Source organism: Cygnus atratus, chromosome 3 (genome assembly GCF_013377495.2).
Source record: "Cygnus atratus isolate AKBS03 ecotype Queensland, Australia chromosome 3, CAtr_DNAZoo_HiC_assembly, whole genome shotgun sequence".
NCBI lineage: Eukaryota > Metazoa > Chordata > Aves > Anseriformes > Anatidae > Cygnus > Cygnus atratus.
In genome coordinates, this window is record NC_066364.1 from 88,289,275 (window position 1) to 88,315,245 (window position 25,971).

At 62.4% G+C, this 25,971-nt stretch overlaps 3 protein-coding genes across 5 annotated transcripts; 1 reads left to right on the forward strand and 2 right to left on the reverse strand.

The window, feature by feature from the left end:
• The first annotated feature begins 499 nt into the window (after positions 1–499).
• HSP90AB1 (heat shock protein 90 alpha family class B member 1) lies at positions 500–6,521 on the forward strand. Of its 3 annotated transcripts, none has more exons than XM_035556334.2 (12): positions 500–647; positions 1,101–1,241; positions 1,384–1,590; positions 1,872–2,031; positions 2,236–2,369; positions 2,817–3,125; positions 3,575–3,740; positions 3,925–4,115; positions 4,393–4,540; positions 4,728–4,996; positions 5,435–5,768; positions 5,937–6,521. In XM_035556334.2, exons 2-12 carry the CDS (start codon positions 1,101–1,103, stop codon positions 6,044–6,046), a joined length of 2,169 nt encoding a protein of 722 aa, XP_035412227.1. In that variant the 5' UTR covers positions 500–647; the 3' UTR covers positions 6,047–6,521. The 3 variants fall into 3 exon arrangements, 2 of the variants coding, with proteins under 2 accessions (XP_035412227.1, XP_035412226.1); XR_007707952.1 differs by lacking the exon at positions 5,937–6,521 and adding an exon at positions 5,116–5,227 and having other exon boundaries at positions 526–647; positions 5,435–5,584; XM_035556333.2 differs by lacking the exon at positions 500–647 and adding an exon at positions 935–964.
• Positions 6,522–6,620: 99 nt separating this feature from the next.
• SLC35B2 (solute carrier family 35 member B2) lies at positions 6,621–14,100 on the reverse strand. The gene is made up of 4 exons (XM_035556418.2): positions 13,999–14,100; positions 11,780–11,973; positions 11,214–11,374; positions 6,621–9,976 (listed from the first exon to the last, which is right to left on the reverse strand). The coding sequence occupies exons 2-4, from the start codon at positions 11,934–11,936 to the stop codon at positions 9,038–9,040; spliced, it is 1,257 nt and encodes a 418-aa protein (XP_035412311.1). The 5' UTR covers positions 11,937–11,973; positions 13,999–14,100; the 3' UTR covers positions 6,621–9,037.
• A 1,220-nt stretch (positions 14,101–15,320) lies between these two features.
• NFKBIE (NFKB inhibitor epsilon) lies at positions 15,321–25,325 on the reverse strand. The gene is made up of 6 exons (XM_035558730.2): positions 24,869–25,325; positions 17,039–17,141; positions 16,562–16,793; positions 16,367–16,455; positions 15,968–16,216; positions 15,321–15,845 (listed from the first exon to the last, which is right to left on the reverse strand). Exons 1-6 carry the CDS (start codon positions 25,216–25,218, stop codon positions 15,780–15,782), a joined length of 1,089 nt encoding a protein of 362 aa, XP_035414623.1. The 5' UTR covers positions 25,219–25,325; the 3' UTR covers positions 15,321–15,779.
• Between the last annotated feature and the right edge of the window lie 646 nt (positions 25,326–25,971).

Here is a 25,971-nt window from a genome sequence, read left to right on the forward strand (position 1 = left end):
AGGAGCGGCTGAGGGAGCTGGGCTTGTTCAGCCTGGAGAAGAGGAGGCTCAGGGGCGACCTTATCGCTCTCTACAGGTACCTTAAAGGAGGCTGTAGTGAGGTGGGGGTTGGTCTGTTCTCCCACGTGCCTGGTGGCAGGACGAGGGGGAATGGGCGAAAGTTGCGACAGGGGAGGTTTAGGTTGGATATTAGGAAGAACTTCTTTACCGAAAGGGTTGTTAGGCATTAGAATAGATTGCCCAGGGACCTGGTTGAGTCGCCATCCCTGGAGGTCTTTAAGAGACGTTTAGATGTAGCCCTCAGCGATATGGTTTAGTGGAGGACTGGTTAGCGTTAGGGCAGAGGTCGGACTGGGTGATCTCGGAGGTCTCCTCCAACCCAGGTGATTCCGTGACGCCGTGAAGGAAGCACCCGAGCCCTGGGGGCGGTGAGGCGCTGCCAACAGCCGGAGCGCCCCCTGGCGATGCGGTTCTCCCCCTGACAGGGCCGGCTCTGCCCCGGCCCCTCACAGCCCCCACAGGCGGCCGAGCCCCCTCAGCAGCGCGGGACCCAACCGCCCCAACGGCCGCCCCCCGCCGCTCTGGAAGCCTCTGGAGGAGCCGCAGCACCCCTCTCCCGCCGCCGTGCTCCTCCGCCGCCTCCCGCGGTAAGTAGTCCCTCGCCCCCTCCCGGCCCGCCGCCGTTAAACGAGCACCGGGGGGAGGGCCCACCGCCGGGACTGCCGCGTCGAGCCGGGTGAGAGCGGGGAGAGGAGGGCGCCGCAGCAGCTGATGAGCCGTGAGGAGAGAAGAAGGGTCGGGAGGCCGTGGCAAGGCTCCGCTGAGCGGCGGCGGGAAGCAGCGCCGTCCGTGGCCGTTTTAAGGCGGAGGGAGCCGCCGGCTGGGGCGGGGCGGTACCGAGCCTATAAAAGGGCGGCGGGGGGGCGTGGGCGGTTCTTTGCGGCGGACGGCCGCGGCCGGCACGGTGGGGAGTGGGGCTGGGCCTTCCCTTCCCTTCCCTTGCCTTCCCTTCCCTTTTCCCTTCCCTTTTCCCTTCCCTTTTCCCTTCCCTTTTCCCTTCCCTTCCCTTCCCCCCCTAGCGCCCTGTGCTCCCCCCGCAGATGCCCGAGCTGCGCGGCGAGGAGGAGGCGGAGACGTTCGCCTTCCAGGCGGAGATCGCCCAGCTCATGTCGCTCATCATCAACACGTTCTACTCCAACAAGGAGATCTTCCTGCGGGAGCTCATCTCCAACGCCTCCGACGTGAGCAGCCCCCTGTCTGCTGGGGGTGGGGGGGAGGCTGGCGGCCCTCTGGGGAGAGCTGGGTGGCTTGTGAGGCTTGTGGCGGTGAGGGGAGGTGGGTGTTGCGCAGGGAGGCAGCAGGAAGCATCGCCTTCTCCCTTAGGCACTGGACAAGATCCGCTACGAGAGCCTGACTGACCCCTCAAAGCTCGACGGCGGTAAGGACCTCAAGATCGACATAGTCCCCAGCCCCCGGGACCGCACGCTCACCCTGGTGGACACGGGCATCGGGATGACGAAAGCTGATCTCATCAACAACCTGGGCACCATTGCCAAATCCGGTACCAAGGCCTTCATGGAAGCCCTGCAGGTGGGTTATTTAGGGGTGTCCGGGATCCCAAGGGCCTGGGCGCAGTCTGGCCTTGTTGTATAACCCCAGCCCTGCTGCCTTTCTGGCTGTGGGAGCTGCTGGCCTCCTGGAATGTGCTTTCCCATCTCTACAGTAGCAGGGAGGTGCTGAGGGTAGGGCTGGCTGCCTGCTGGCACTTGCTCCTTAATGCGTGCGTACCGATGCAGTTCTTTGTTGGTTGAATCAGTTGCACACCTTTTCTGTGTCCTCTTTATTCCATTAGTGTTTCTCCACCTCTACAGGCTGGTGCAGACATCTCCATGATTGGGCAGTTTGGTGTGGGTTTCTACTCTGCGTACCTGGTGGCTGAGAAGGTTGTTGTCATTACCAAGCACAATGATGATGAGCAGTACGCCTGGGAGTCATCAGCTGGGGGCTCCTTCACTGTCCGGACTGACCATGGTACGTGTCGGAAAAGACCAAGTGCATCTTGCTGCTAGACACACTCCTTTCCCTGGTTTTCCATAGAGCTGGGCTGTCCTGTTAAGCACTCTTGTTAATTTTGAGACATCAAGCAGTGATTAGGCTCAAGGAGTAAGTCCCTGTTGTACTCTGCCCTTTAAAACAGTGCTCTGAGGCAAAAATCTTTGTCCTCTAACGCTACAGGTGAGCCCATCGGACGAGGCACCAAAGTGATCTTATATCTGAAGGAGGACCAGACAGAGTACTTGGAGGAGAAGCGTGTCAAAGAGGTGGTGAAGAAGCACTCCCAGTTCATCGGCTACCCCATCACGCTTTATGTATGTAAGAGAAGAACTGGGGGGACCCCTGGAAAGCTGGAGGGAGGAGTGGGGGGGGGGTTGAGAGGAGGAAGCAGCCAGAAAAGAGCAGCTTCCAGCTCCTATGGCTAGAGGTAGTATGAGGCTGGGGGCTTATTTTATTGGAGGTGAAATATTCAGCCATGCTGTTGGACTTTTATTGGTGCAGCTGGAGGTCATCCAGACCAGCCACAGAGGGAGGAGAGTTTCTTGCCTGCTATTATCGTGACCAGTTCTTGGTTACATAGATACTGGAAGCTGAGTGCTGCTTTAGTGATAAGCTTTATTTCCAGGTGTTGCATAGGTTGGACCTTGTGTTACACCCAGGAGAATACCTATTTGTCTCATATGGAGCGGGATTCCTAATAATGTGTGCTTGGTGCTAGACCTGGGCTCGTGGTCCTGATTTTCTTGTCCCTTCCTCCACAGCTGGAGAAGGAGCGTGAGAAAGAGATCAGTGATGACGAGGCGGAGGAAGAAAAAGGTGAGAAGGAAGAAGAGGAGTCCAAGGATGAGGAGAAACCCAAAATTGAGGATGTGGGCTCTGATGAGGAGGAGGAGGGAGACAAAGGCAGGAAGAAAAAGACCAAGAAAATTAAGGAGAAATACATTGACCAGGAGGAGCTGAACAAGACCAAGCCTATTTGGACCCGCAACCCTGACGACATCACCCAGGAGGAGTATGGCGAGTTCTACAAAAGCCTCACCAATGACTGGGAGGACCACCTGGCTGTCAAGGTGGGTCCTGGGCCACGCGAGCTTCTTGGCAGAGACGGGGGGGGGGGGGCCCCTTTCCGGTGTGTACGAAAAGCCATCGCTTGTGTTGTGCTTCGGTGCAGAGCTGAGGGCTCCTGGGCCTCTTAGTGGTGCCCCAGCTTGCCCTGAGTCCTGCGGAGGCAGAGGGGTGGGCAGCGCCCCCCTAGAAGCAGGACAGGGGAGTGGTGGGCCTTGGGGAAGTACGGCTTCTCTCTCCAGGCCTGCTAGATGGCAGAGAGCCCCGGCATGCTGAGGGCAGCAGTGGGGCTGAAGAGGGAAACGCCAGCTGTTTGCGCGCTGCAGTCCCTGCTGTGCCCCTCTGCTGTTCCCAGTGCTGAGGAGCGGCAGTTCAGCCTGCCCTGTGCGGGTCCCGGGGGAAGGTGTTGAAGGGGGAGCGCTGAGGCAGCTGTTTTTTGTTCCTGGCCCCGCAGCACTTCTCCGTGGAAGGGCAGCTGGAGTTCCGGGCCCTGCTCTTCATCCCGCGCCGTGCCCCTTTTGACCTCTTTGAGAACAAGAAGAAGAAGAACAACATTAAGCTGTACGTGAGGCGTGTCTTCATCATGGACAGCTGCGACGAGCTCATCCCCGAGTACCTGAGTAAGAGCCCCCTTGCCTCAGCCTCCCGGTCTGAGCTGGGCCCCCCGCACGCTGTGGCACTGCTCCCAGCACAGAGCAGCTGGCTGAGGCGCCAGCTGGTGTGGGGGCGCAGCAGCCAGTGTCTCAGCACTTCTGGGGTGAAGCTGAGAGATCTTAACCTGACTTTTTTGCCTCCTTTACTCAGACTTCGTCCGGGGTGTTGTGGACTCGGAGGACCTACCTCTGAACATCTCCCGCGAGATGCTCCAGCAGAGCAAGATCCTCAAGGTGATACGCAAAAACATCGTGAAGAAATGCTTGGAGCTCTTCTCGGAGCTGGCAGAGGACAAAGAGAACTACAAGAAATTTTACGAGGCCTTTTCCAAGAATCTGAAGGTGAGAGCTAGGCAGCCTGCCCCTGAAGGAGGGAGGGCCCTGTGACCTGTCTGCCGTAGGAAGAAGGCTGTTCCAGTAGCGTGTCTTCTCTGTGTGGGGTGTTGGGGTAGAGGGGGGCGTCTCTAAAGTGCCCCGGAGAGCCTCTTTGTGTACCTGGTCCCTTTAGCTGCCCTCAGCCTAGGACTGATAGGGTTAGGAGATGGTTGTGTCTTGGGGGCGGCCCCGGTGTGTGCAAGTGCCATCCTGGAGACCACGTGGATCTTTTCTCTGCCCCCAGCTGGGCATCCACGAGGACTCGACCAACCGAAAGCGCCTTTCGGAGCTGCTGCGCTACCACACGTCCCAGTCAGGCGACGAGGTGACTTCCCTTTCGGAATACGTGTCCCGCATGAAGGAGACCCAGAAGAGCATCTACTACATCACAGGTGAGCCAGGTCTCTGTACAGCGGTGCGGCAGGTCACCTGCCTGCTGGCCCAAACTGGAACCAAATCCTTCCGGGCAAGTCCTGCTGCCAGTTTTTATGGTGGGGGTTGTGAGAGCGGTGCTGTTTATCACGCTGTTGCCAGCTCCTACATCTCGGTGACACCTCACTTCTAAACCCACAACCGCAGGGGAGAGCAAGGAGCAGGTTGCCAACTCGGCCTTTGTGGAGCGCGTGCGGAAGCGCGGCTTTGAGGTGGTGTACATGACGGAGCCCATCGACGAGTACTGCGTGCAGCAGCTCAAGGAGTTCGACGGGAGGACGCTCGTATCGGTCACCAAGGAGGGGCTGGAGCTGCCTGAGGATGAGGAGGAGAAAAAGAAGATGGAGGAGAGCAAGGCCAAGTTTGAGAGCCTCTGCAAACTCATGAAGGAGATCCTGGACAAGAAGGTGGAGAAGGTGAGAGGGGCGAGGAGCGAGGAGCTCAGCCCAGGGCTGTGTTGTGTCCTGGGCCGCTCCGCGCTGCAGACGGGGGGCCCAGCTCAATGCCTGCCTCTCATCTCCCTCATCTCCTGCAGAGGAGCCGCTAGAGGAGACTGGAGGTCCCAGCATGCACTGCACCGTCTTGCTCTAAGCAGCCAGGCTGCAGGCGAGGGGCACTGACCCAAATACGTGCATTGATGGGAGAGGGTAAGTGTGGGAAACGCCTAGTGGGTGCTGAAGGTGCTGGCTGAGCCGTCCAGACCGTTGCGTGCAGCGATCCCGGCGCTGCCCTGGAGGATCCCTGCTTGCTCTGGGCTGTCCCCAGGTGAACGTGGGGCAGCGATGTGGGTTATTGTTTGTTGTGGCTGGGGCGCGTGGGGACCTTGCTCTGCTAACCTTTGGCCGCCTTGTCAGGTAACCGTCTCCAACCGGTTGGTCTCCTCGCCCTGCTGCATCGTCACCAGCACCTACGGCTGGACAGCCAACATGGAGCGCATCATGAAGGCTCAGGCGCTGCGGGACAACTCTACCGTGGGCTACATGATGGCCAAGAAGCACCTGGAGGTCAACCCCGACCACCCGATCGTGGAAACCCTCCGTCAGAAGGCTGACGCTGACAGGAACGACAAAGCTGTCAGAGACCTGGTGGTGCTGCTCTTTGAGACCGCTCTGCTGTCCTCTGGCTTCTCCTTGGAAGATCCTCAGACCCACTCCAACCGCATCTACAGGATGATCAAACTGGGGCTGGGTAGGTGACCTTGCAGCTCCTCGGGCCTGGAGAAGGCCTTGGACCAGGCCAGCCGGTCAGGCATGAGCTTACTGCGGGTCTCCTCGTAACGGGGTTTTCTTTACCTGCTGCGAAACTGCCTGCCCCCGTCACCGTGATCCACCTCTCCCTTCCCTCTCCTCTCCTCAGGTATTGATGAAGACGAGGTGACCGCAGAGGAGCCCAGCGCAGCTCCCCCCGATGAAATCCCCGCTCTGGAGGGAGATGAAGACACATCCCGCATGGAGGAGGTGGACTAAAGTAGGGGGAAACCTCTCCTGTCTCCTGCCGGGCCTCCGCCCCACCTCACCTCTGTTGAGAAGGGGGGCTGGTCCCGCCAGCTGCTGCTGACTCCTTGCTGGTGTCTTTGGATTCGCGTTTATTCGGTGGGGGGGAAGGGAGAGACGGTTCCCTGCTTGTCGGTAGTGAGTGATTCAGGCAGCTCTAGGCGTGCCTGTTCCGGTGTCTTTCTGCTTGTGTAGGAGCCACTGACGGGGAATGGAGCTGTGGGTGGGGTCAGGCTTCTTCCCCCACCCCGTGGGACCCCATGGCACCAGTGGGCATCGAACACTCCCCTTGCCCAGTCGGGTGGGGAGAGCCCTTCTTCTGAGCTGCTGCCTGCCCAGACTTCCCGGAGTAGGATGTCTTTTGGTTGGCTTGGTTATTTTTCATGTATTTTTTTTTTCTGATGTTTTGTCCTCCTGGAATTAAAGTACCCAATGGACTTGGTTTACACGGAGGGGTCCCTTGTGTTTGGTGTCGGTGGCCGAGCCCTGCGGGGCATGTCGTGCAGGTAGGTGACACGGGGCCCTGCTGCACAGGGGTCATCCCCAGCTGGGCAGCGGCTCAGCCCAGGAACAAACGTTTTCAAGCTGTGCCTGTCAGCTGGGCACGCTGCCGTGGGCTGGTCTAATCCGAGCAGCCCTGTGGGCTGCGCAGTGGCAGGAGCCATCCGCATGTTCCCTGCGGCGCGGGGCTGGGGCGGGAGTGACTGCTCACGACTACTTGGCTGCCTGCGCGCAGCTCTGGTGTCAAATGGCTTTTGCTCTGGGCTCGGCTCCACCTTTCCTCTCACCTCTGTCCTGCTGCTTCTGGGCTTGGCATCCTGCTGCTCACTTTCCAGTTTCCCGGATGACCAAGAGGCCCGGGGCAGCACCTCCGGTTCATCTGCCCTTTGCACTATAGTCGTGCCCCAGGTGTGGGACTGTCGCCCTCTGCCACGCCGGCTTCTGGGTTTGGCAGGGGAAAGGGACACCGAGTCACGCTGGCTGCTTCCCAGCAGCCGCAGGCACGAGATGGAGTGGGTTCTAGCCGGCCTCCGTCCTGAACAGTTCCTCCAATCTGTTTTAAACGAGAAAAGGGTCCCGTTCCCAGCGTGGCACAGAGAAACTGCTGTTTAAAACCAAAATGTCTGCTCTATTTTAGGCTGGCAGCACACTGGGAGGGTGACAAACATTTGGGGGGAATTTGTAGCAAATAAGTGGAGGCAAAGGGAAGGGTGACAGAAGGGAGCTTAGGTAAAACTGGAGAGCCAAGTGCTAGGAAGCCTGGGCTGTGCTTAGCACCAGGTCTGTTACCCTTACAGGCCGCTCCCGTGCCTCATCTCCTCTGTCTCCTGCCTCTCCCATTTTTCCGGGTGTTAGGCCAAGGTCCTGTTGCTCACCAGGACCAGACAGCATCAGCTTGGAGCCAAGGCTTTTCACAAGGCGTGCACTGGGCGGGTGGATGGGATGCGGGGAGCTGGCATGGGTACAAGTGTACCCCGTAAAGCCTGTTCCCTATGACGCCCGTAAGCAGAGACGATGCTCCCTGGCAGTGCTGCCCAGCTGTGTGTGCAGGGATCTTGCCCTGAGGCGCCTTGTCGCTGCGGGTCCAGCTCTGGCTGACCTCTGTTTGGAAAGGAAACCCAGAAAGCTTTGTCTCAGAGAGACTAGGGAAGGGGTTGGGGAGGCTTGTTCCCCTCCTTCCAGGTGCAGAGAAAAGAAAAAAATACGGAACGCTTACCCCCGGGGTACTATATGCAGCATATCTTTAATTTAATAAAATAGAGAAAAAAGTTGCCTTTCAAAAGTACCAAAACCTGCTGGCTTGTCAGTCAGGTCGCGTGGGGAGGAACAGGGTCAGCCAGTAAAAGCCGGGCTCCTGGGGAAGAGCGGTGGGAGCGGCCCCCCCCTGCCCCTTCCCCTGCTGCTGGTGCCCGCGTGCTCCACCCCCTGCGGAGCGGGGACAAGGCACCGCAGCGGGCTCTGCCTGCCCCGTCCCGCAGCCCTCCAGGCACTGGGGGGGGCTCTGGCAAGACCCCAAGAAAGCTGGGGTCAATGCCTCCAGCTGGCAGGGGGAAAAAAGAAAAAAATGAAGAGGGTGGTGGTTGTGCTTCTCTGAACGGCAACTACACAGCCCAGAAACCACTGCACTGAGCCAGCCTGGAGGTGACGCTGGGGTTCTGGGCGCTGCGGCCTTTGGCCTGTAACAGCAGCGGCTGTAACCGAAAAGTAACAGACAGCAACTCGGCGAGCCTCGGGAGCTGCGCCGGCCAGCCTCCGTCTGCAGAAACGTCAGCCCGGACTGGGAGGCGTGAAGAAAAGTGACGTGGAGCTGGGGCGAGGGACTGACGAACCCAAACGGAGGCCCTGGCTTCGACTCCAGCTCTCCCAGAGCAGATCCCAGGCCTGGGGTAGGACAGGCTGCCTCACAGCCGTGCCTGTCCCACCTGGAGCACCTCCTGGGAAGAGGGGGCTGGAGGGGCTGGGAGCTTCCGTCCTACTGCTCCCAGCCCTGGCACAGGCTCAGCTCGGCGCTTCCCTCGTTGCAGAGGTGTTTCAAAGACAGAGCTAGTGTTTTTCTTCCTCCTGCTGAGCTCCGTAGTAGTGACGGAAACGGAGATGTGTCAGCCGCAGGCAAGACAGGGCCGGGAAAAGAGCTCCCTTGTTCAATCAGTGACCTTGGAGGGAAGCCACGAGGCGCAAGCGGGGCAGGCGCACCAGCAGTTCCACGCTGGTTTTCCCCCGGGGCTGAGCCTGTGCCTCGGCTGGAAGCCTCTGACCCGTTAAGGCAAAGAGAAAGGTTTGGAGCTGTGGCAGCCTGGGCTCGCTGCAGCCCCTTCCCCAGGAAAAGCAGTTGGAAAAGCGAGTCACTGGTCCAGCCTACCCGTACCCCACCCTGCTCCTCGGCGGGGTCCGAGAAATCAAGCGAGTGCCCCCCCAGCAGAGGCAGGACAGCAGGCGCAGCTCGGAGGCCGCGGCCCCAGCTCCCTAGACCTTCTGCGCGGGGGTCTCGCCGGGCGGCAGCTTCTTGCTGCGCTTCTTCATGCGGCTGCGGGCGTAGACGCGGAGGAAGAGCGCCACGAAGACGACGGCTACGCCCAGCCCGCCCACGACGGTGACGGTGTGCCCGTAGATGAGGCAGGAGAGGAGGATGGCGAAGGCCTGGCGGAGCGTCATGATGATGGTGAAGACGGCCGCGCCGAACTGGTTGATGGTGTAGAAGATGAAGAGCTGGCCGCAGGCGGAGCACACCGACAGCAGCACGGCGTGGGCCGTGAACTCCGAGTGGCGAGCCATGAAGCGCAGCGACTCCAGCAGGGCGCCCTGCTCCAGCAGCGAGCCCACCGTGAAGAGGCAGGAGAAGACGTTGACGCCGAACATCATCTGCACGGGGGACATCTTGTAGGTGAAGAGGGCGTCCTGCCAGTTGGAGGTGAAGCTGTCGAAGATGATGTAGCCGGCCAGGAGCACTACGCCCGAGAAAGTGGTGACGGTGGAGGCGTGCCGGTTGGGAGCGCTGGAGAGCAGGAACATGCTGACCCCCACGGAGATGAGGGCAGCCGTCAGGTACTCCCAGTACTCGTAACTCTTGCGGGACACCAGTTTACCCATCATCATCACTGGGATCACCTTGGAGGCCTTGGCCAGCACTTGGGTGGGGAAGCTGATGTATTTGAGCGCCTCGTACTGGCACCAGCTGCTGAGGATGTTGGAGAGGGAGGCGAAGGAGTACTTGTACATGGGGGCCCCGTGGCGCGGCTGCTTGGTCAGGGCGCAGTACAGCCCGGCCACCGTGAAGGCCAGGATGCGGTTCATGAACACGAGGAACTGGGAGTCCTTGAACTTCTCACCGGGGTCCGTTTCGGTGGCACCGTACGTCCTCGTCATCACGCGCTCCTGGAGGACGCCCCACGTGAGGTAGGAGGCCTGCAAAGCGGGAGGAGCACAGGGAGTCAGGGCCCTGCTGGCAGCTGCGAGCAGGCACGGGAAGGAAGGACAGAGCCCAGGAGATCCTCGCCTGCCCCTTCCTTGCCTCAGCCTCCGCGTGGCAGCGCTTCCCCGCGATGCTGGAGATGGGGCCACCCCGCCTCACCCACCTGTGGGAGCCCGCTGTTCCTTGTGGTTACAGCTGGGAACAGCCGGTCCCGAACTAAACCAGCCCTGCTCCGTTTTCGGCCTCTTCAAGGGAAGAGAAGCCTGCAAAGCAACACCCCAGCGCGCAACGAACGGTTGTTTTGAGCTGCCTGCTGAACCAGACGGGCAGGATCAGGGACCGTTACCGATGCATAGCCGTGGGTTCGGTGCCAGCTCCCTGCAGTAGGGCCTGGCAGTTCTCCCAGTGGCCTCTGCATCGGTTTTCACTTCCAACTCCCCAGGCCCATCCAAATCAAACCTAGTTTCAAACCCAGCAGATGAGATTTTTTCCTCCGGGGATGATCGCTGTGCTGGCTGCCACCTCCGCTATTTATGCAGCCCTGGTGCCACAGTACCAAGCCCCTCACAAAAGGAGCACAGACATCCCTCATCACCCAGCCCCTCCTGAGAAACCGAGGTACAGAGACGTGAAATAACTTGTGGGTGTCCTCGCAGCAAGGCTGCGTGGGCTGGGATAGTAGGCCAGGATGTGGGTGTCTTCTGCTGGCTGCGGGTTTTATATCACAGAAATTATTTTTAGTCCTCACAGACCCAAAAAGCTGCCCTTCCTAATGATGCTTAGGCTGGAGATGAGACCTGAGGAAACTAAAATTAAAAATTCCTCTTTTTCTGTAGCTGAAGGGCAGCAGTATGCAGCAGCCCCAGAAGGTGACCCAGAGGAGAGCCTGGGTATTAAGCGGGCTCAAACTACCTGCTGCTCTGATGAGGGCCAGAACAAAAGCAGCCCTAATAATCCTGCTGACACTCGGAGTTTTCCCTATTCACGGCGGCAGAGCGCTGCGATCAGACAGATGAGCTGTCCCAACTCAGATATCTGACGCCAGCTGAACAGACGTCCACAGCTCAGAGGTGACACAGCAGCCCTGGAGGAGAGGCTGTCCCCCAGCCTCCGGCCCTGCTATCAAGGACAGCACTGCATCCTTGGCCTTCAAGGGGCTGGTGGCACAAACCCGGTGTCCAGCTCCCCCTCCCGGAGCAGGATGGCCATACAAACGTGCAGGGCCCCTACCTGCAGACCAGCAGCACAGAAGAGCAGCTTCAGGACCTGTCGGGCTGTAGAGGACTCCATGGGCTCTGCTCGGGGCGGCAGGGAGCCATCGTCCGGGTGTACAGACTTCACCTCGGAGCCGAACACGCATGACTTGATGACAGGGAAGCAAATGCCTCGGCCTGGAGGGGATGAGAAGAGAATTAACCACAACAGCTGGAGAGGCGTAGCCTCCCTCCTTGCTAACCTCCGCCACTACTAGCCAGGTCGTTGGGATACGTGCACTGCTGGATGGAGACTGGGGCCTTTAGCAGGCTGGGAGCCAGCTCCCGCCCTGCACAAAGTCGTGCCTAGCCTAGCAGAGCGAGGAGGTGGAGACCAGTTCTTGTACTATTGATGCAGCCCTGGAAGAAATTTGTTTTGGGGTAGCTCCTAGACTTCTCTCGGACACAAGTCTGTGCCCGGCCCAGGCCTGCTCCGACAAAGCAGGTGAGGGACCCACCTGCCAGCCCTGACTGGGGGGTGGCAGAGTAGGTGTGGAGAGCTCCCGGGGAGGCAGGATGTGGAAGGGAAGCTGCTGCCCTTACCTGTCTCCAGGTAGTTCCTTCTCTTGAAGTACTGGATGAGGAGGAATCCTGGCACCACAATACTCGCGTAGCCAGCAGCATTAACGAAGAAACGGAAGAGCCAGAAGTCCCCCCACGCGTCCTGCAGGGCAGGGGGGAACTCTTCACCAGCAGCCATGGTGGGGAGAGCAGCCAGCACGAGGGGAACACAAAATCTGTGGGGATGAAGAGGCAGACGGTGGGCTACCAGCATGCAGCCTGCACCCAGATCCCACCCCAGAGATGACAGCAAAGATGACAGCGTGTTGAGCAGGAAAGGCCCTTTGGAGGTTGTTAGCAGCTGTTAACTGTGTTTGCTCTGGCTCGGGAACACTCAGACTGCGAAGCCTGGGCTTCCAGGATCGGAGAGGATGTTTGAACACTGCTGTAAAGGGCTGGTTTTGACAACGCCCTTGTTCCAAACGCAAGGAGCACCTCGCACTTCACCTTTGCAGGTTAAACTTTAGTGCAGCTAAATGCAGTTTGTTTTCCTGGGCGGAAAAAAGAAAAGGTCATTGAATGGAAAGAGCAACTCCTACCTGGCAGCTCACGTTTCAAGCCTGTGGCCACAGCAGCCTTCCTTTCAGAAAGAAAACGGTTCAGAGCTTCCCCTCGGGCTGCACCAGGTGAGCTGGGAAGGCACGTGGCTGCCAGGCTCCCCCACCTCCCCGCAGGGGCAGCAGGCAGCCCTGGGGCTGAGCGTGCCAAGGCACTCCCTGCACCTCAGAGGAAATTACCAGGGCTTACCCGCTTGGCAAGGCGCAGCCAGGGAGCGAGGCTGGGAAGGAACCTCCCTATCAGCTGGCTGCTTGGGATTTTACCAGTACTATCCGAGAAGGCACCTGATATTCTGCAGCTTTAGTCCTCTGTGGTCAGCCAGGCAGCTTTAAAACAGCTGTAGGGCTCCCCAGAGGAGCTCGTCCCTCCGCTGTCCCCTCCATCGCACAGCCAAACCGGGGCTACTCAGGGGCCACCCAAACGCGATCTCTGGTAGCCCCACCATGAATCTCAGAGACTTGGACTTACAAAGTTAGGGTTGGAAAGGCAAGAAAGTCCCCTGCCGCCTCATGAACAACAAGCCCTCCCTCCCCGCTGCCCTCCAGTCCCTTTGGGAAAGGCCTCGGGGGCTTTTCTTATCCTCAGTTGCTGTGGCCAGGGCTCCGGAGTCAAACAACCTGACCTAAGCCGAGGCTGTGCTTCACCCTGAAATCTCCCTTCTCTGACTTACAGGACCCAGAAATTCCCAACCTGGGGAGAAGTGCAAGCAGCTGGGGGTGGCTTTCCCTGCCTGCTTCCTATTCCTCCCCTCTCCTCCTGTTAGAAAGGGCAGTTGGACACCTCTGCCCGTCCTCTCCTCCCTCAGACCTGTGCGGCAGGGGCACCGCAGGCTGTCGGGGAGCACTCGGTGCGCCCGGGGCCGGAGCTGCCCGCGTGCTGCCAGGTTTCCCTGCGTGAAGTGAAGCAATCCTGGTGGCTCGCAGCAGCTCTCTCGCCGAGGAGCGCGGGTGGGGAGGGCGTTTGCTGTTGCAGAAGCCAGCTGTTGTAGACGTGGGGTCGGTTGCTACACTCGCAGGCCACGTCTCCCTTCCACTTGACGGGGACGGAAAGCCAGCTGGCCCCGTTCGGCGTGGCCGTGCTGCCGCCACCCCTCCGTCCCCCCCGAGCGCCGCCGCGGGAGGAGAACCAGCGCCGCTCTCCCAGCAGCAGCAGCGGAGGGGAGGACGGAGGGACAATGGCTCTCTGTGCCTGCGCCCACCTCCCAGGCCCCGGGAGCTGGTTCAGGGCCGAGGGAACAGGGCCGCCAGTGTTACAGGTGGAAGGGGGGGGGGGGGGGGGGGCAGCTGAAAGGCGCCTCAGTGCGGGGCATGCGGGCAGCCACGGCGGCAGGCTGGCTCCAGCTCCTGCGAGCAGCCGGGGAGCCGCGACGACGGGCTGGGCTCCTGCTCCTCGCTGCAGCCCCCAGAGCCAGGCAGGGCCCCGCGCTCCCGACCCGGCCGCTCCGCGACGCTCCGCTCGCCCGCCGGCCGGAGGGCTGCCGAACCCAGCGGCGGCACCGCGAAGCGCTGCGGGCGCACGAGAGGCACAGGCGTCCCCGCGCCGGCACCTCGGTGCTGCCCCCGGCCCCCGGCGCCTCTCGCCCAGCCCCGACCCCCGGCAGCCGCCGGCCCCCCGCGGCCCCCCGGCCCGGCCCCGCTGCCCACCTGCGGCCCGCTCCGGCCCGGCCCCGCTCCCGGCCGGCTCCCCTCGGCCCGCTCCCGGAGGAGGTGGCGGCGGCGGCGGCGATCCCCCTGCCGGCCGCCCCACAGTGCCCCCTGCCGCCGCGGAGGGGCCGGGCACCGCTGGGGGAAGGGACGCGGAGGCCCCGGGCTGGCAGCAGCCAGGCCCCGCCGCCTCAGCCTGGGTTGGCCCCACAGCCCCGGCACCACAGCCCCACGCCCCACACCACACAGCCCCCCCCCCCCCCCCCAGCAAGCACGGAGGTAGGGCTGGCCGTAGCCCCCAAGAGGCCGCCCAGAAATATTTTGTGACACTCATTTAAAAAAAAACAACGCTTTTATTAAAAAAAAAAAAGTGCAGATGGCTTGATTCTGCCTTTTTCCTACTTCCCCCCCCCCCCCCCAAAGCTGGTGTCCCCTGGGGCACCTGGTGCTGGCCGAAGCCGTTGGCACAACACTGCTTATGTTTGGCAAGGCTGAGGCCCTGCTGGAAGGCGGAGATTTAAAACAAAACAAAAGCAAACCCAAGCAATGTACCCCAGGGCTGCTGAAGAGCCCTGGGAAGCTTCAGGGAGGGCTGGGGGGAGCAGGCGCTGCTTTTCCTGGCAGCGTTCGTTCCCTCACGCCTGTCCTTCCAAGAAGGGATGAGGAAGGTGAGCGGCTCTGGGGCATCTCGGCCCCGGGATTGCGCCACGCAGGACTTGCCCCAGACAATGGGAGCTGCTCCCAGGCTGCGAGCGGGGGATTTCCCCGGCCGAGGTGGGGTCAGGCACGCTCGTGCCTCTGTTCCCACAGCACCTTTGGTGCTGCTTCCCTAGGGCGTCGCACGTTCCTCGCATTGGAGAGGGGGCAGGGAAGGGAGGTGAGCAACAGGAGGGATGTGGAAATAACCCTGCCATCTCCTCGGCCGGGGAGAATGCAAAACCCGGGGAAGACCTATGCCCTGTGGCTTTTAAACAACCTCCTGTGCCAGGAGATGGGTCGGGATCTTTCATACTCGTTGCAGAAGAGGAACCGTGGTGCGGTAAGGCAGCGGGATGTCAGGCGTGGTAGCAGAAGCAAGGATCCGTCACCCACTCTTCTGGCACCTCCCGTGCTCTGCGTCTTCAGCCCCGCTGCCAAGTGCTTGGTGGGACAGTGGGGGAACAGAGCACTGGGCTGGGACCCCCAGGCTCAGCCTTGAACCCGAGACAGGCTCTGCAAGCGGGGATCCCCCCTCCTCCCTGCTCCCCTCTGCTCCCCGGCTCCCCCTCACCTTGGAGCCAGGCGGGGAGCGGGGTGGGTTGGATCACACGAGACCTCGAGCGCCCGCAGTCAGAACAAACGTTTATTAGAGCGAGTGGTAACTGCTCACCCCGCACTTGTTCTGCTGGTGTTTGGGGGTGCCAGAGGATGCTCCGTCCCCTGTGCAGTGTGATAAAGGAGTCCTCTCCTGCTCCGTCCCGGGGCAAGCTGGAGCCCGCAGACCCCTGCAATTCAGACCCGTGGCAGGGAGGGGAAATTCAGTCCTGCTGGGCTGCAGCACAGACCCTGCTGGGCACGAAGCCTAGAAAAAAAAAGCCTTCCCTGTGTGTAGTGCTCATGGTGTCACCTCCCGCCGTCCAGGAAGGCAGCCTGAGGCCAACAAAACTTCTCTCCTGGGAGGGTAAAACGTCTCCCAGCATGGCTCTGCACCCACTGCACTGCGGGCAGGCGAGGTCCCGGCGGGCATCAGGGCAACAGCGCGGGGCGAGGAGGCTGCCCGCCGGGCCAAGGAGTCCAGCCGCTCATTCAGAGCACACGACGGGCTTCCCCGAGATCTTCAGGTCGTCGAAGGGCAGCAAGGCGAGGAGCTACAGAGACCAGAAGTATGAGGTGTAAGCATCCAGGCCGTGCCTCCGTCGGTCCCCCCGGCCTCCCGCCTCCCAAGGGAAGTGCCACCCCACTACAGGCTCACAGCACTCCCCGCACTCACGTCGTCGTTGCCATCAGCCAGGTCCTGGGCCGTCTCGTTCTCCATGTTCCTCAGCAGGGTGTCAGCCCCGGAGTGCGAGAGGATGGCGGCGATGGCGGCGTCCTTGCGGCCCACGGCCAGGTGGAGCGGGGTGCAGCCGTTGTACATCTGGGCGTCCACGTAGGCCCCGTTGTGCAGCAGGAACTGGACGGCTCTGCGGTTGCGGCACTCCACCGCCAGGTGCAGCGGGGTCTTCCCGCTCGTGCCCTCCTGCAGACAACAAGGACGTGGGTGTGGGGTCCCTGTGGCACCCATGGGCCACGGTCCTTCCTCTCCGCCCCATCCAAGCAGAGCGCTTCCCAGCCCCGCAGCACCCCTGCCCCAAAGCCGGGGGACGTCCACGCGGCGGCCCATCCTCACCTGAACGTCGATGTTGGCACCGCTCTGCAGCAGCAGGGACATCATCTGGATGTTCCCCTTCAAGGTGCTGATGTGCAGACAGGCCAAGCCTGGGGCGGGGAGACAGGAGAGAGCCACCCTCAGCACCCCGCGCTGCCGGATTCGCGCGTACGCAGCAGAGCCTCCGAAGCAGACCCACCGTCCACTAGGTCTCACCTTGCCAGTTCTGGAGCTGCAGGTCCTGGTGGTGCTCGGGGGGCTCGGCCGTGCCTTGGGGCAGGGCCGTGCCCTGCAGCAGCTTCTGGGCGCAGTAGAGGCGCTGCTGCTCGCAGGCCAGGTGCAGCGGGGTGTTGCCGTTGCGGTCCTGCAGCCCCGGGTTGACTCCCTTGTGCATCAGCGCCTCGACCACGCTGGGCTGCTCCAGGTACACGGCCAGGTGCAGCGGGGTCTAGCGAGGAGGGGGGACAAGAATTAGGAGGCTGGGTGGGCATCCCTTCACCCTCGGTGCTGGGAGCTGCCAATCCTCCCCCCCCATGGGTTGCCTTCCTCCTCCCCAAAAAGGGACTGCTCACACGGGACCTTCACTGTGCTCTGCAGCGTGTGGGTGAGCAACCCCCCGGGAAAGGGCAGGTGGATTGGGTGCCTACACGTGGTGGCACCTGCCCTCCTCTTCTGCCCATCACACCCACATACCTGGAAAAGGTCATTCTGGATCTCCAGCACCTCTCTGGGCAGCTGAGCAATGCAGCAGAGAGCCACGTCGGGGACGCAGTGGATAATGGCCAGGTGAACCAACCTGCAGAGGGGACAGAGGTGGAAAAAAAAAGAAAAATCAGTCCCAAGTGACATGCTCAGCAGAACAGATCCCCCAGTGCTACAAAGCGAACTGGGCTCCCCACCTTCCCCAGCCACCTGCCCTTCCCACCAGCTCACAGCTCCTCCATCCTGCCCTCTCCCCAGGGAAGCTCAGCCACAGAAGACAGGAACAGAAGACAGAAACGCAGCCTTATGCTCCCCGGGGTGGACCTTTGGGCTGACTCCCAGTGGATGTGACCCATCTGTCCCCTCTGAGCACCGGCGGGTCCCCTCTCTGGCCTCACCACAAACACAGGCCTCCAGCCCTGGGAGGATGGAAGAGCCTGGGAGGCGTATCGGAGAACCTGAGGGCTGGCTTTGGCCACTGGGCGGGAGGTTTGGACCCGGGTGGCTGCCAGGGGAATTCCAGTTCCCCGCTGCTGGCTACGCAGGACGACACTTCTGCTTTCCCCTGCACCAAGGCGGTCGGCAAAAGCCGGGCAGGAGCCCGGCAGCGATCCAAGTCCACCTGTGCGGCACGGTCCCCGTGCCAGCCTCTCCGCCAGCCCACGCCGATTTCCTCTTCTCTCTTCCACATCCTTCCCCTTCGGCAACGCCGCGGCAGGGCTGGCGCCGAGCAGAGGGACACCAGAGCTCCCTGCAGAGCTTGGTGGCCAGCAGAGAGCCCCAGTCCCCGGCACCCACGGCTGTTCGACGCCCTGGCAGCCTGGGCTGCCCCAACCCGAGGGCAGATTTCATTCCCATCCCACTCGTCCCTTCCCCTTCCTGCCGTGATGCTCGTGCGGGTTTCGCGACGGTCCTCGCTGTCCACACGCAGTCAGAACAGAAGTGAGAGCAGCAGCAGCGAGCCCGGAGGGAGTTTCCAGCCCGGCAGCGCTAACCTGCTGTGCCCCAGCGCCTCCTGCACAGGGGTCTGGGCCCCTGGAGGGTGTGGGGTAAAGGTACAGGACAGCTCTTGAAGGCTGGAGGGAGGTGGAAGGGCGCAGAGCCCGAGCAGCCCAGCAAAACCACCTCCTCCACGGGCCAAGCCGGCGCCTGACACCCCGGGCACCCTCAGGCGAGCCCCATTTTTGGTGGCGAAACAAGCAAGTTCCTCTTCGCCCCGCCAGGCTGCGCCCGAAGGGCCGCGTCCCCGGGGAAGCCCCGGGTCGCGACACAGCAGGGAATTCCCCGTGGGAAGCAGAGGACACCCACGTTTTGCCTCCACGAGGCCGCCGGGTGCACCCCCCCCCCTCCCCCCCCCCCCCAATGCTCAGGGGCAGGGCAGGGGGCTGGTGGGATCCATGCCAGGACCAGCTGCAGGTGCTCCCCCTGCCCTCGGTGGGCTCCCACGGCTCCGAGCCCTGGCAATCAGGGCAGGGAGATGCCCCGATGGGTTTGCACCTGCACCGAAGTGGCCTTTGCCCGCTGCCGGGGACAGCCCCTGCCTCTCCAAGCCCACTCCCGGGCGCCACGTGCGAGGGGACGGCAGGATGTGCCGCTCTCAGGTACGGAGCGCTCAGCCCGGGGACTTTCCGAAGCAATTCAGGTTGAACTTTAAACCTCTGCTGCTTTCACTTTCCAGAGCCAAACTTGGCTCCCGGGGGAGAGAGCTGTCCCCAGAGGCGGCGTGCCGGGGGGGGCACCCGCCGCCCACCCAGGAATCCCCCGCGCCCCACGCCACCGCGTCCCCACGTGGGGACAGGTGGGGCCGCCGCACGGGGGAGGTGGAAACCCCAGCCCTGCACCAGCGGCATCTCCCTCGCCCTGGGACGGGTGGCTTTGCAGCTCCACGTGAGCCCAGCGTGGAAGCTGACGCCCGGCGAGTTGGGACATCTTTGCTGCAGGGGGGTTGGAGGCTGCACCACCAGCGACCCTTCCCGCAGCTCAGGCTTTCACCTCGACGCTAGGACGTGCCCGCTTCAAAGGACTGCCATTTATTTTATTTTTTTTCCACCCCGCCTTCCTTCTCCACCCAGGCACAGCCTCCTCCCGTGCTTTCATTTCTGCATTCGTTCCCCTCTTTCCTCATTGCCAGGCCTCAACTTCCCGAAATGGCTGCAGGGGCAGCGAGCTGCTGGGGGGAATCGCGCGGCGGCCACCAGGGCGGGATGAGCCCTCCAGGAGCACGTGTGCAAGCACCCTTGGCCACGGAGAGCCGTGCGAACCAGGATTCGGGATCGTCTCCTGCTAACCCAGGAAACCTACGACGCCCATGACAAGTGCCCACGTGCCGCCAGGCACCCTCCTCGTCCAACCTCAGCCCCTGCCCTGGCCAGAAGCTGCCCTCCACCCCACCGTGCTCCGCACTTGGACCACCGCACGCCTCTCCTCTGCCTCCCACTGCTTCCCTCGCCATGCTCCTGGCTGCAGCCACGCGGGTGGGTGGCCAGCGGGGGCTTTTGGAGAGGCCAACGGGGAGTTTTGGAAAGGGCAGCGAGCAAATAGAGGAGCTGTGGGCAGGGGGAAGGTTGCCAGCCTACGCACACGGGCTGCTGGGCTCCTTCTCAGCTTCTCCACGTGCTGCGCAGCTCCGTCCTGGCACGAGGGGACTCTGAATCGCAGAGATCCCATGGGTACAGGGCATCAGCACGAGGCGACCTACCCATCGTCAGACAGGGAATGATCCTGGAGCAGGGGGTCAGGGATGTCCCCGGGTCGAGCACCCAGCACCACCACGTCCCTGGAGGTCCCCACTTAGGTGCACCCATTTCCACCGTGCTGTCCACCTCCCAGGCTTCTGAGCCCAGGCAGCTGGTAGGGAAGGTGTCCGTGGCACCCTGGGGACACCTGCACGTGGAGGCGAGGGGAACAGGGTAACGGTGACACCCAGCTCTGACACAAGCAGACGTAACCAAGTCCCATCAGTTCTCTGGATAACCTTTTCCATCCCCTCAGAAAAGGGGCAGACCGTGCAGATCCCCCCCATCCATGGGGCAAAACCACTCGACCTCAGAGAGCCTCTCCCTTCACCATCTCACCCTGAAGGTATCTAGAACAGGGGACAAAGCATTCAGCGGAAGAATTTGCTGTAACGGACCTTTCTCCCTCCCTCTCCAGACAAGCTCCTTGTCCCCAACGGGACCAGTTTGCTCCCAGCTCCTCCCGTTGCCTGAGCAGAGGAGTAGGAAGCCATGCGGGCGGTTTGCACAAGAGGAGCTCGTTACCAGGAGGAAATGGCATCAGCAGCAACACAGAGGAGCGCGAGCGGGGAGGAAAACAGCGGGGGAATTCCACGCTTGCCCCGCTCCCCTGCTCCAGCCCTTTAACCTGCGCTGCTAACCGCTTCCTCAGACATCAGCAGGAACCTCTGCCAGAAGGCGCAGCGAAGGCAGCCCAGCTCCCTGCCTGCAGAGGCAGCGCTGCCCCGCTCCGCTGCACCTGAGCCCCAGAGGGGCTGCTGGCAGCTGGGGGCTCTGGCGGCTCACCTGGTTTTTGCAGCGAGTAGCTGGGGACGAGGAGGAGGAGGAGGAGGAGGAAGGGGGGGGATGAGACGAAGGCGCCTCTGCTCACAGACGCGCACCCTCTGGGTTCTGCACTCACTAGCGACCATTCACGGCCCTGCTCACGCATCCTCGCTGCCGCCGGATTTTCTCGAGATGAGGCACCAGCCTCGGGTCTCGGATCAACCAGGGCCCCCCTCGGCCCTGCACCTGCCCCCACGGCGGGACTTCCCGGCCCCGGGGCGCGGGGACCATCCCACACAGCTCGCCGACAGCCACACGGCGACTGCCTCGCAGCTCAGACCCCACAGCCTCCGTCCTGCACGGCCACGTCCGACCTCTCTCTTACGCACCGAACACAAAAGAAACAAAACACACCAAACCTACAAAACCCAAGGCTTTCCTCGTTGATTCAGCTGAGCTCAAGCTTTTCCCAGCGGTGGCCGAGCGAGGGCTCAGAGCCCTCCCCAGCCCAGCTGGTCTGTTACAGCCAGGCTTCTGCATCCCGGCACATGGAAATTTCCAGCCTTTGTCCTGAAGTTCCCTGCGCCTCTCCCCAGCTCCGAGGTGAGCCTGTGCAGGCGGAAAGTCTGAGGAGGCACCCTCGAGGTCAGACTGAAGTCATCAGAACAGGGAAAAACCTCCCGCCAGCACTGTCTCAAGAGGACTTCGCTGCGTTAAGTCAAGTTTGCAAGTGTGTGACCCCTGCAGATGCCAGGAACTTCGGGGGCCGGGGGAAAACTGGTTAAAAGTGGCAAGAGGAGGCCTCGCGCTCGATGGCTGCCCCAGCAGGCGAGGGCTCAGCAGGGAAGACCCCCCCCCCCCCCAACCACAGTCACGGGGAGCCCAGAACATCACCACTTGCGGGGACCCAAATTTACTCAAGCAGCAGTCCCCCAGCCCTCGCTAACGCATCTCAGCCCACGAGTCACTGGCACGTGATTTCTTATCAGCAGACGGGGCAGCACTTGTCGCTGGTGGAAGGAGGAAGTCGGGCTTCCTCTGCTCCCCCCTTCCCCGAGATGCTGCTACCCACCGCGCACACGCCTGACCAAAAGGGCTCTGTCCCCTTTTCCAGTAGATGCATGCTGAGATCTGCCTGCCGGGAGCGAGCCGGGGACCCCCGAGCATCGGCCCCGCCGGCTGGCTCACCACGAGACCACCACCGCCCGGGGAACATCACCGTGGCATCGGGTACCCGTGGCAGAAGCCCTAAGAAAGCGAAACGCTTCAGGCAGAACGTGTAAGTCCTGGAGAGAGGAAGCGCTGCCTGATTTCCTGCACCGACACATCAATTCTGCCTCTCCCGAGCTCGCAGGGGCTGCCACGGACCCAAGCAAATGGGGAGGTCTTCCCAAGCGCCGGAACGCTACGGACCATCCCTTTACATCCCATCCCACCCCAAAGGAGCCGTCCCACACCCACCCCTTTCCCAGGACGCCGGGCTCATGCGTCTGCCCGGCGAGGCCAGGAAGGAGGGGTTTTCCTCGGTGACTCCTAACAAAGGTTGAGCTTGTTTGGAGGCCAGGGCACGACAACAACGCTGCCTGCTCGGAGCTCGCCATCCCTGCGGCTGGAAAGCCCCTCTCTTCGCTTCCATGCGGAGCAATCCCAGCGGGATTCAGTGCAGCAGAAAAGGAGCCAGATGCTCGGAGGAGAACGCCTGAGAGCACGGGAGCAGCCCTGGCTGGGCTCGCTCTCTGCCCTGCCACGGAATAAGGATGTACATCGATGCCCTAAGCACACCCCATCCGTCACCCCTACCCCTGCCTGCCACTGCAGCCCCACCGGCCTCTCTCTAGGAGCACTGTGCACTTGCCCGATTACTACAGCCCCGACTTCCCCACGGCAGAGGGCCGCCGGCTGCACGGGGGAGGCGGGGAGAGGGCTTTTGAGGCTTCTGCAAAGGCTTCTTGGAAGGCGGCTGCTGGCGTAGGGGCGCCCACGCGTTTCGCTGGCCATCACCCCCACGTCTCCCACGTTAGCCAACTTCCTTCCCACGCAAGCAGGCCCCCTGCTAATTTTGAGTGAGAAACCCTTGGTTTTAGCCCCGTGCCTTCGCCCTGCCTCCATTGGCGCTCTCCTCCTGCGGGAAGCCATCCCGGGAAGATCCTGCTGACTCTAGCTGGTCTAGCGCGCTCCTCGCCTCTGCCACCCCCTCGTGTGCTTCTGCCACAAGTGCCAGGCTGAAAAACACAGCCCCTGGCACGCACGCCTCGCTGCCCACGACATCCCTGCCGTGCAGGTGGGAGGGCAGTGCCGTGGGCAGCCGATACTTTTGGCAGATCCTGCTGGGCAAACACGGTGCCCTCCTGGGTACTGCTGGGTACCAAGCCGGGGCAGCTGGGGAAACAGGAACTGCTCAGCCCAAACCCTGAACTTTTTGTGTTTTCAGAATAACAGCATTACAGAGAAGCGTTATTGCCCAAGTCTTCTGAAGTGCAATGGTGGTACGAGTCTCACTCTCAGCCTGGGTCTGCTTTGGGGCAGACGTTGAAGCACGGCGTGCGAGGAAACGTGCAGCTGACTGAGATGAAAAGAAGTCGCCAGGTTTGTCTGGCTGGATGGAAGGGATGCAGCCCGTGGCCATCTGATCCCTTTCCTCTGGGGATCTTCTGCCACTCTGATGAGCCACCGTTCCCTAGACTTTTACAGCATTTTGCTCTCAGCCCCGGTTTGGTTTTGCATACAAAACTGACGGTAGCTCAAGGCGGTGCTGGAGCGGTGGATGCTCAGCAGTGCTAAATATAAACGCCGCCTACCTCTCCCACAGGGTCAGGAGGAGAGCCAGGAATAGAAGAGGCAGAAGTCCACAGCCTGGCCGCTCCGACCACAAGAATACAGTTTCTTTCCAGCACTGGGAGCAGGCTCCCTGCGCTGACCTCTCCAGCCCCGAGCTGTGCGAGCTGCACCAGCAGGCTTTTTGCTCCCTCCCTTGCCCTTTACAGATTTCCTGTTCTAAGCTGCATCGTCGTAAAGAGAGAAAACAGAAGAACAACTGCAGCCATTCGGAGAGCTCTTGGAGAGCCTCTCCTGCCTAGAGCAACGAAGGCGCCACCAATTCGTGTTTCCCCAGTTAATGACATGCTTGCGTTAGGTTAGGCTCTGGCCAAGCAAGTCTGACAAGCAGCGGGCTCAGCCCCCTTACAGACCCAAACGGTGTCTCCAAACAGCCGCATCCACTGACGAATGCCGCCGACGGGTGAGCCCTGGGTGCACCACAACACCGCGGGCTGCTTTTCTGCCGCGTTATTTCCGCAGCCCTGCCTAAAATACCCGTGGCTCTCCCTGCGGGCACGCTGGCCGTGGAGTTATGGCCGGGAAAGAGGGTGAAGCACTGCGCAGGGGAGCTCCAGGCTGGCCTGCAGCTGGGGCAGCAGCAGCCAGCACCGTCCCTGCGCCCGCCGGGAAGCGTAGGCTGCCGCGCGCAGGCTAACCTTGCTCGCTGCCAGGCTTCCAGCCAATCCTCGGAGCAGATCCCACAAGGAGCCTTAATGAACTAATTAGCAGCCGTGCAGGCTCCCTCCTAACCAGGAAGTAAACACCCGGGCTCGCTCCCGTCTCGCCTTCAGCCTCGGAGGCAGCTGGCCCTGCTGGGCGAGGCCAGTCTCCCTGCAGCTCCAGCATCAGCCCGCTGCACCGACACGACTCAAGACGTTTGCTTCCTCGCTTGTACCAGTGCCTCTGAGTTTCTCTTCCTCCTGCACCATTACTCAGTATTAAATGCCAGCCTGGGCTCGGGGCAAGGCTCCTGAGCTGCGAGCACACTGCGTGCGCTTGCGATGAAAACCTTCCATCGAGGGGCACGTAGGACAGGAGAGAGACATGACTAGCTGAATGCAGTTACCAGAAGCCAAAGCGAGTAACCCCGGTGCGATGCCTCTGCCCTTGAGGAGGGCACTGCAGCCGCGGGAAGCCCCCTGCCCTGAAAGGAGCCAGTCCCCTCCGTCACGGCGTGGCGTGCGTCACGGCGCTGCCGCTCCGCGGGCCACCTCCACCGGAGAACAGCCAGCTCTCGGGGTGCTGGGCTCAGCACCACATCCATCCATGGGCCTCGGGGTGTTGCGCACAGCCCAGCTGGTTCTGGGTCTCGCCCACCCACCGCGTTGGACGGCCGAGCTCTCCCCACGGCTTGGGGAGCTTCGCGCCCCTGGCGAAGCAGCGCGGCGGGGCTGATGCGCTCCCACCCCAGCTCCCCGGTGCAGCCCCATCGCCAGCAGCGGCTGGCACCCCGCGTTGGGCCGTGCCGGGCCGGGCCGTGCCGGGCCGCCCTGGGCTCACTCACGTGTCGCCATCCTCCGAGACGAAGGTGAGCGCCTCCAGCTGCCTCCGGCTCAGCCCCTCGGCTGGCGGCGGCGGCTCCTCGGCCCTGCAGGCTGCCGGCAGCCGGGGCAGCGCCTCGGGGAGGGCTCCGGAGCCGTAGCTGGAGTCCAGGCGCTCCTCGACGGGGGGCTCCTCGGCGGGGCGCTCCTCCGCGGGGGGCTCCTCGGCGGGCACCGGGGGCTCGACGCCAGCCGGGGCGTCCCGGCCGCCGGGCAGCGAGCGCAGGGACTCGATGCCGGAGTCGCACTGCCCCTCGTCGCCCTCCCAGCCCGCAGCCTCCTTGCGGCACCCGCCGCCCGCCGCCCTCGCCATGGCGCCGCGCTCAGCGCCCACCGCCCGCCCGCCCCGGGCCCCCCGGCACCGGGGGGCTCATGGCCGGAAAGCCAGCGAGCGGCGGCCGGCGCACAGGCAAAACGCCGCGGCTCCTCCTCCTCCTCTTCCTCCTCCTCCTCCTCCTCCTCCCCTGCCCGCACTGACTCAGCCGCGCCCGGCCCCGCCTGCCCGGGATTCCCCCAGCGCCGGGGGTGCCCACGCGGGTGGCTCCTGGGTCCTGAGCCCCGGGGTGCTGAGCCCCGGCACCCTCCGCACCGTGGGCTGCGAGGGGGGCTGCTGCGGCCCCCCCGGCTGATGGGAGCCCTGGGGGAAACGGGTGCGGGGTGTCGCTTGCTGGCAGGGCCCTAGGAGGGTTTTGGTCGCCCCTCTGTGCATGGTTCAGCTCGTTTCAGCCGCTTCGCACTAGCCAGGTGGCGAAGGTGGCCGCCGTGCGCTGTGTTTCTGAGCTGGGGTGGCTGCAGGGGCGCTCGCAAGAGCAGGCAGTACGCGAAGACCGAGCTGAAACAGCAGCTGGAACGAGGGCCCGGGGCTGTGCCCGTCAGCTGCTAACCAGGCTGCATCTCCCCGCTCTCCTCCCGAGAGCAAAACTGTCCGTGTTCCTCGTGGATCTGCTTTATCCAGTTCCTTTCCACTGCCCCAGGCAACGGGCTTTCCTCAGAAGGCTATCTAGATAGCTCCGCGTGCCGGTGACACTTTGCAATCGGTGTCACTTGGTTCCTCTCCCCCTCTGCA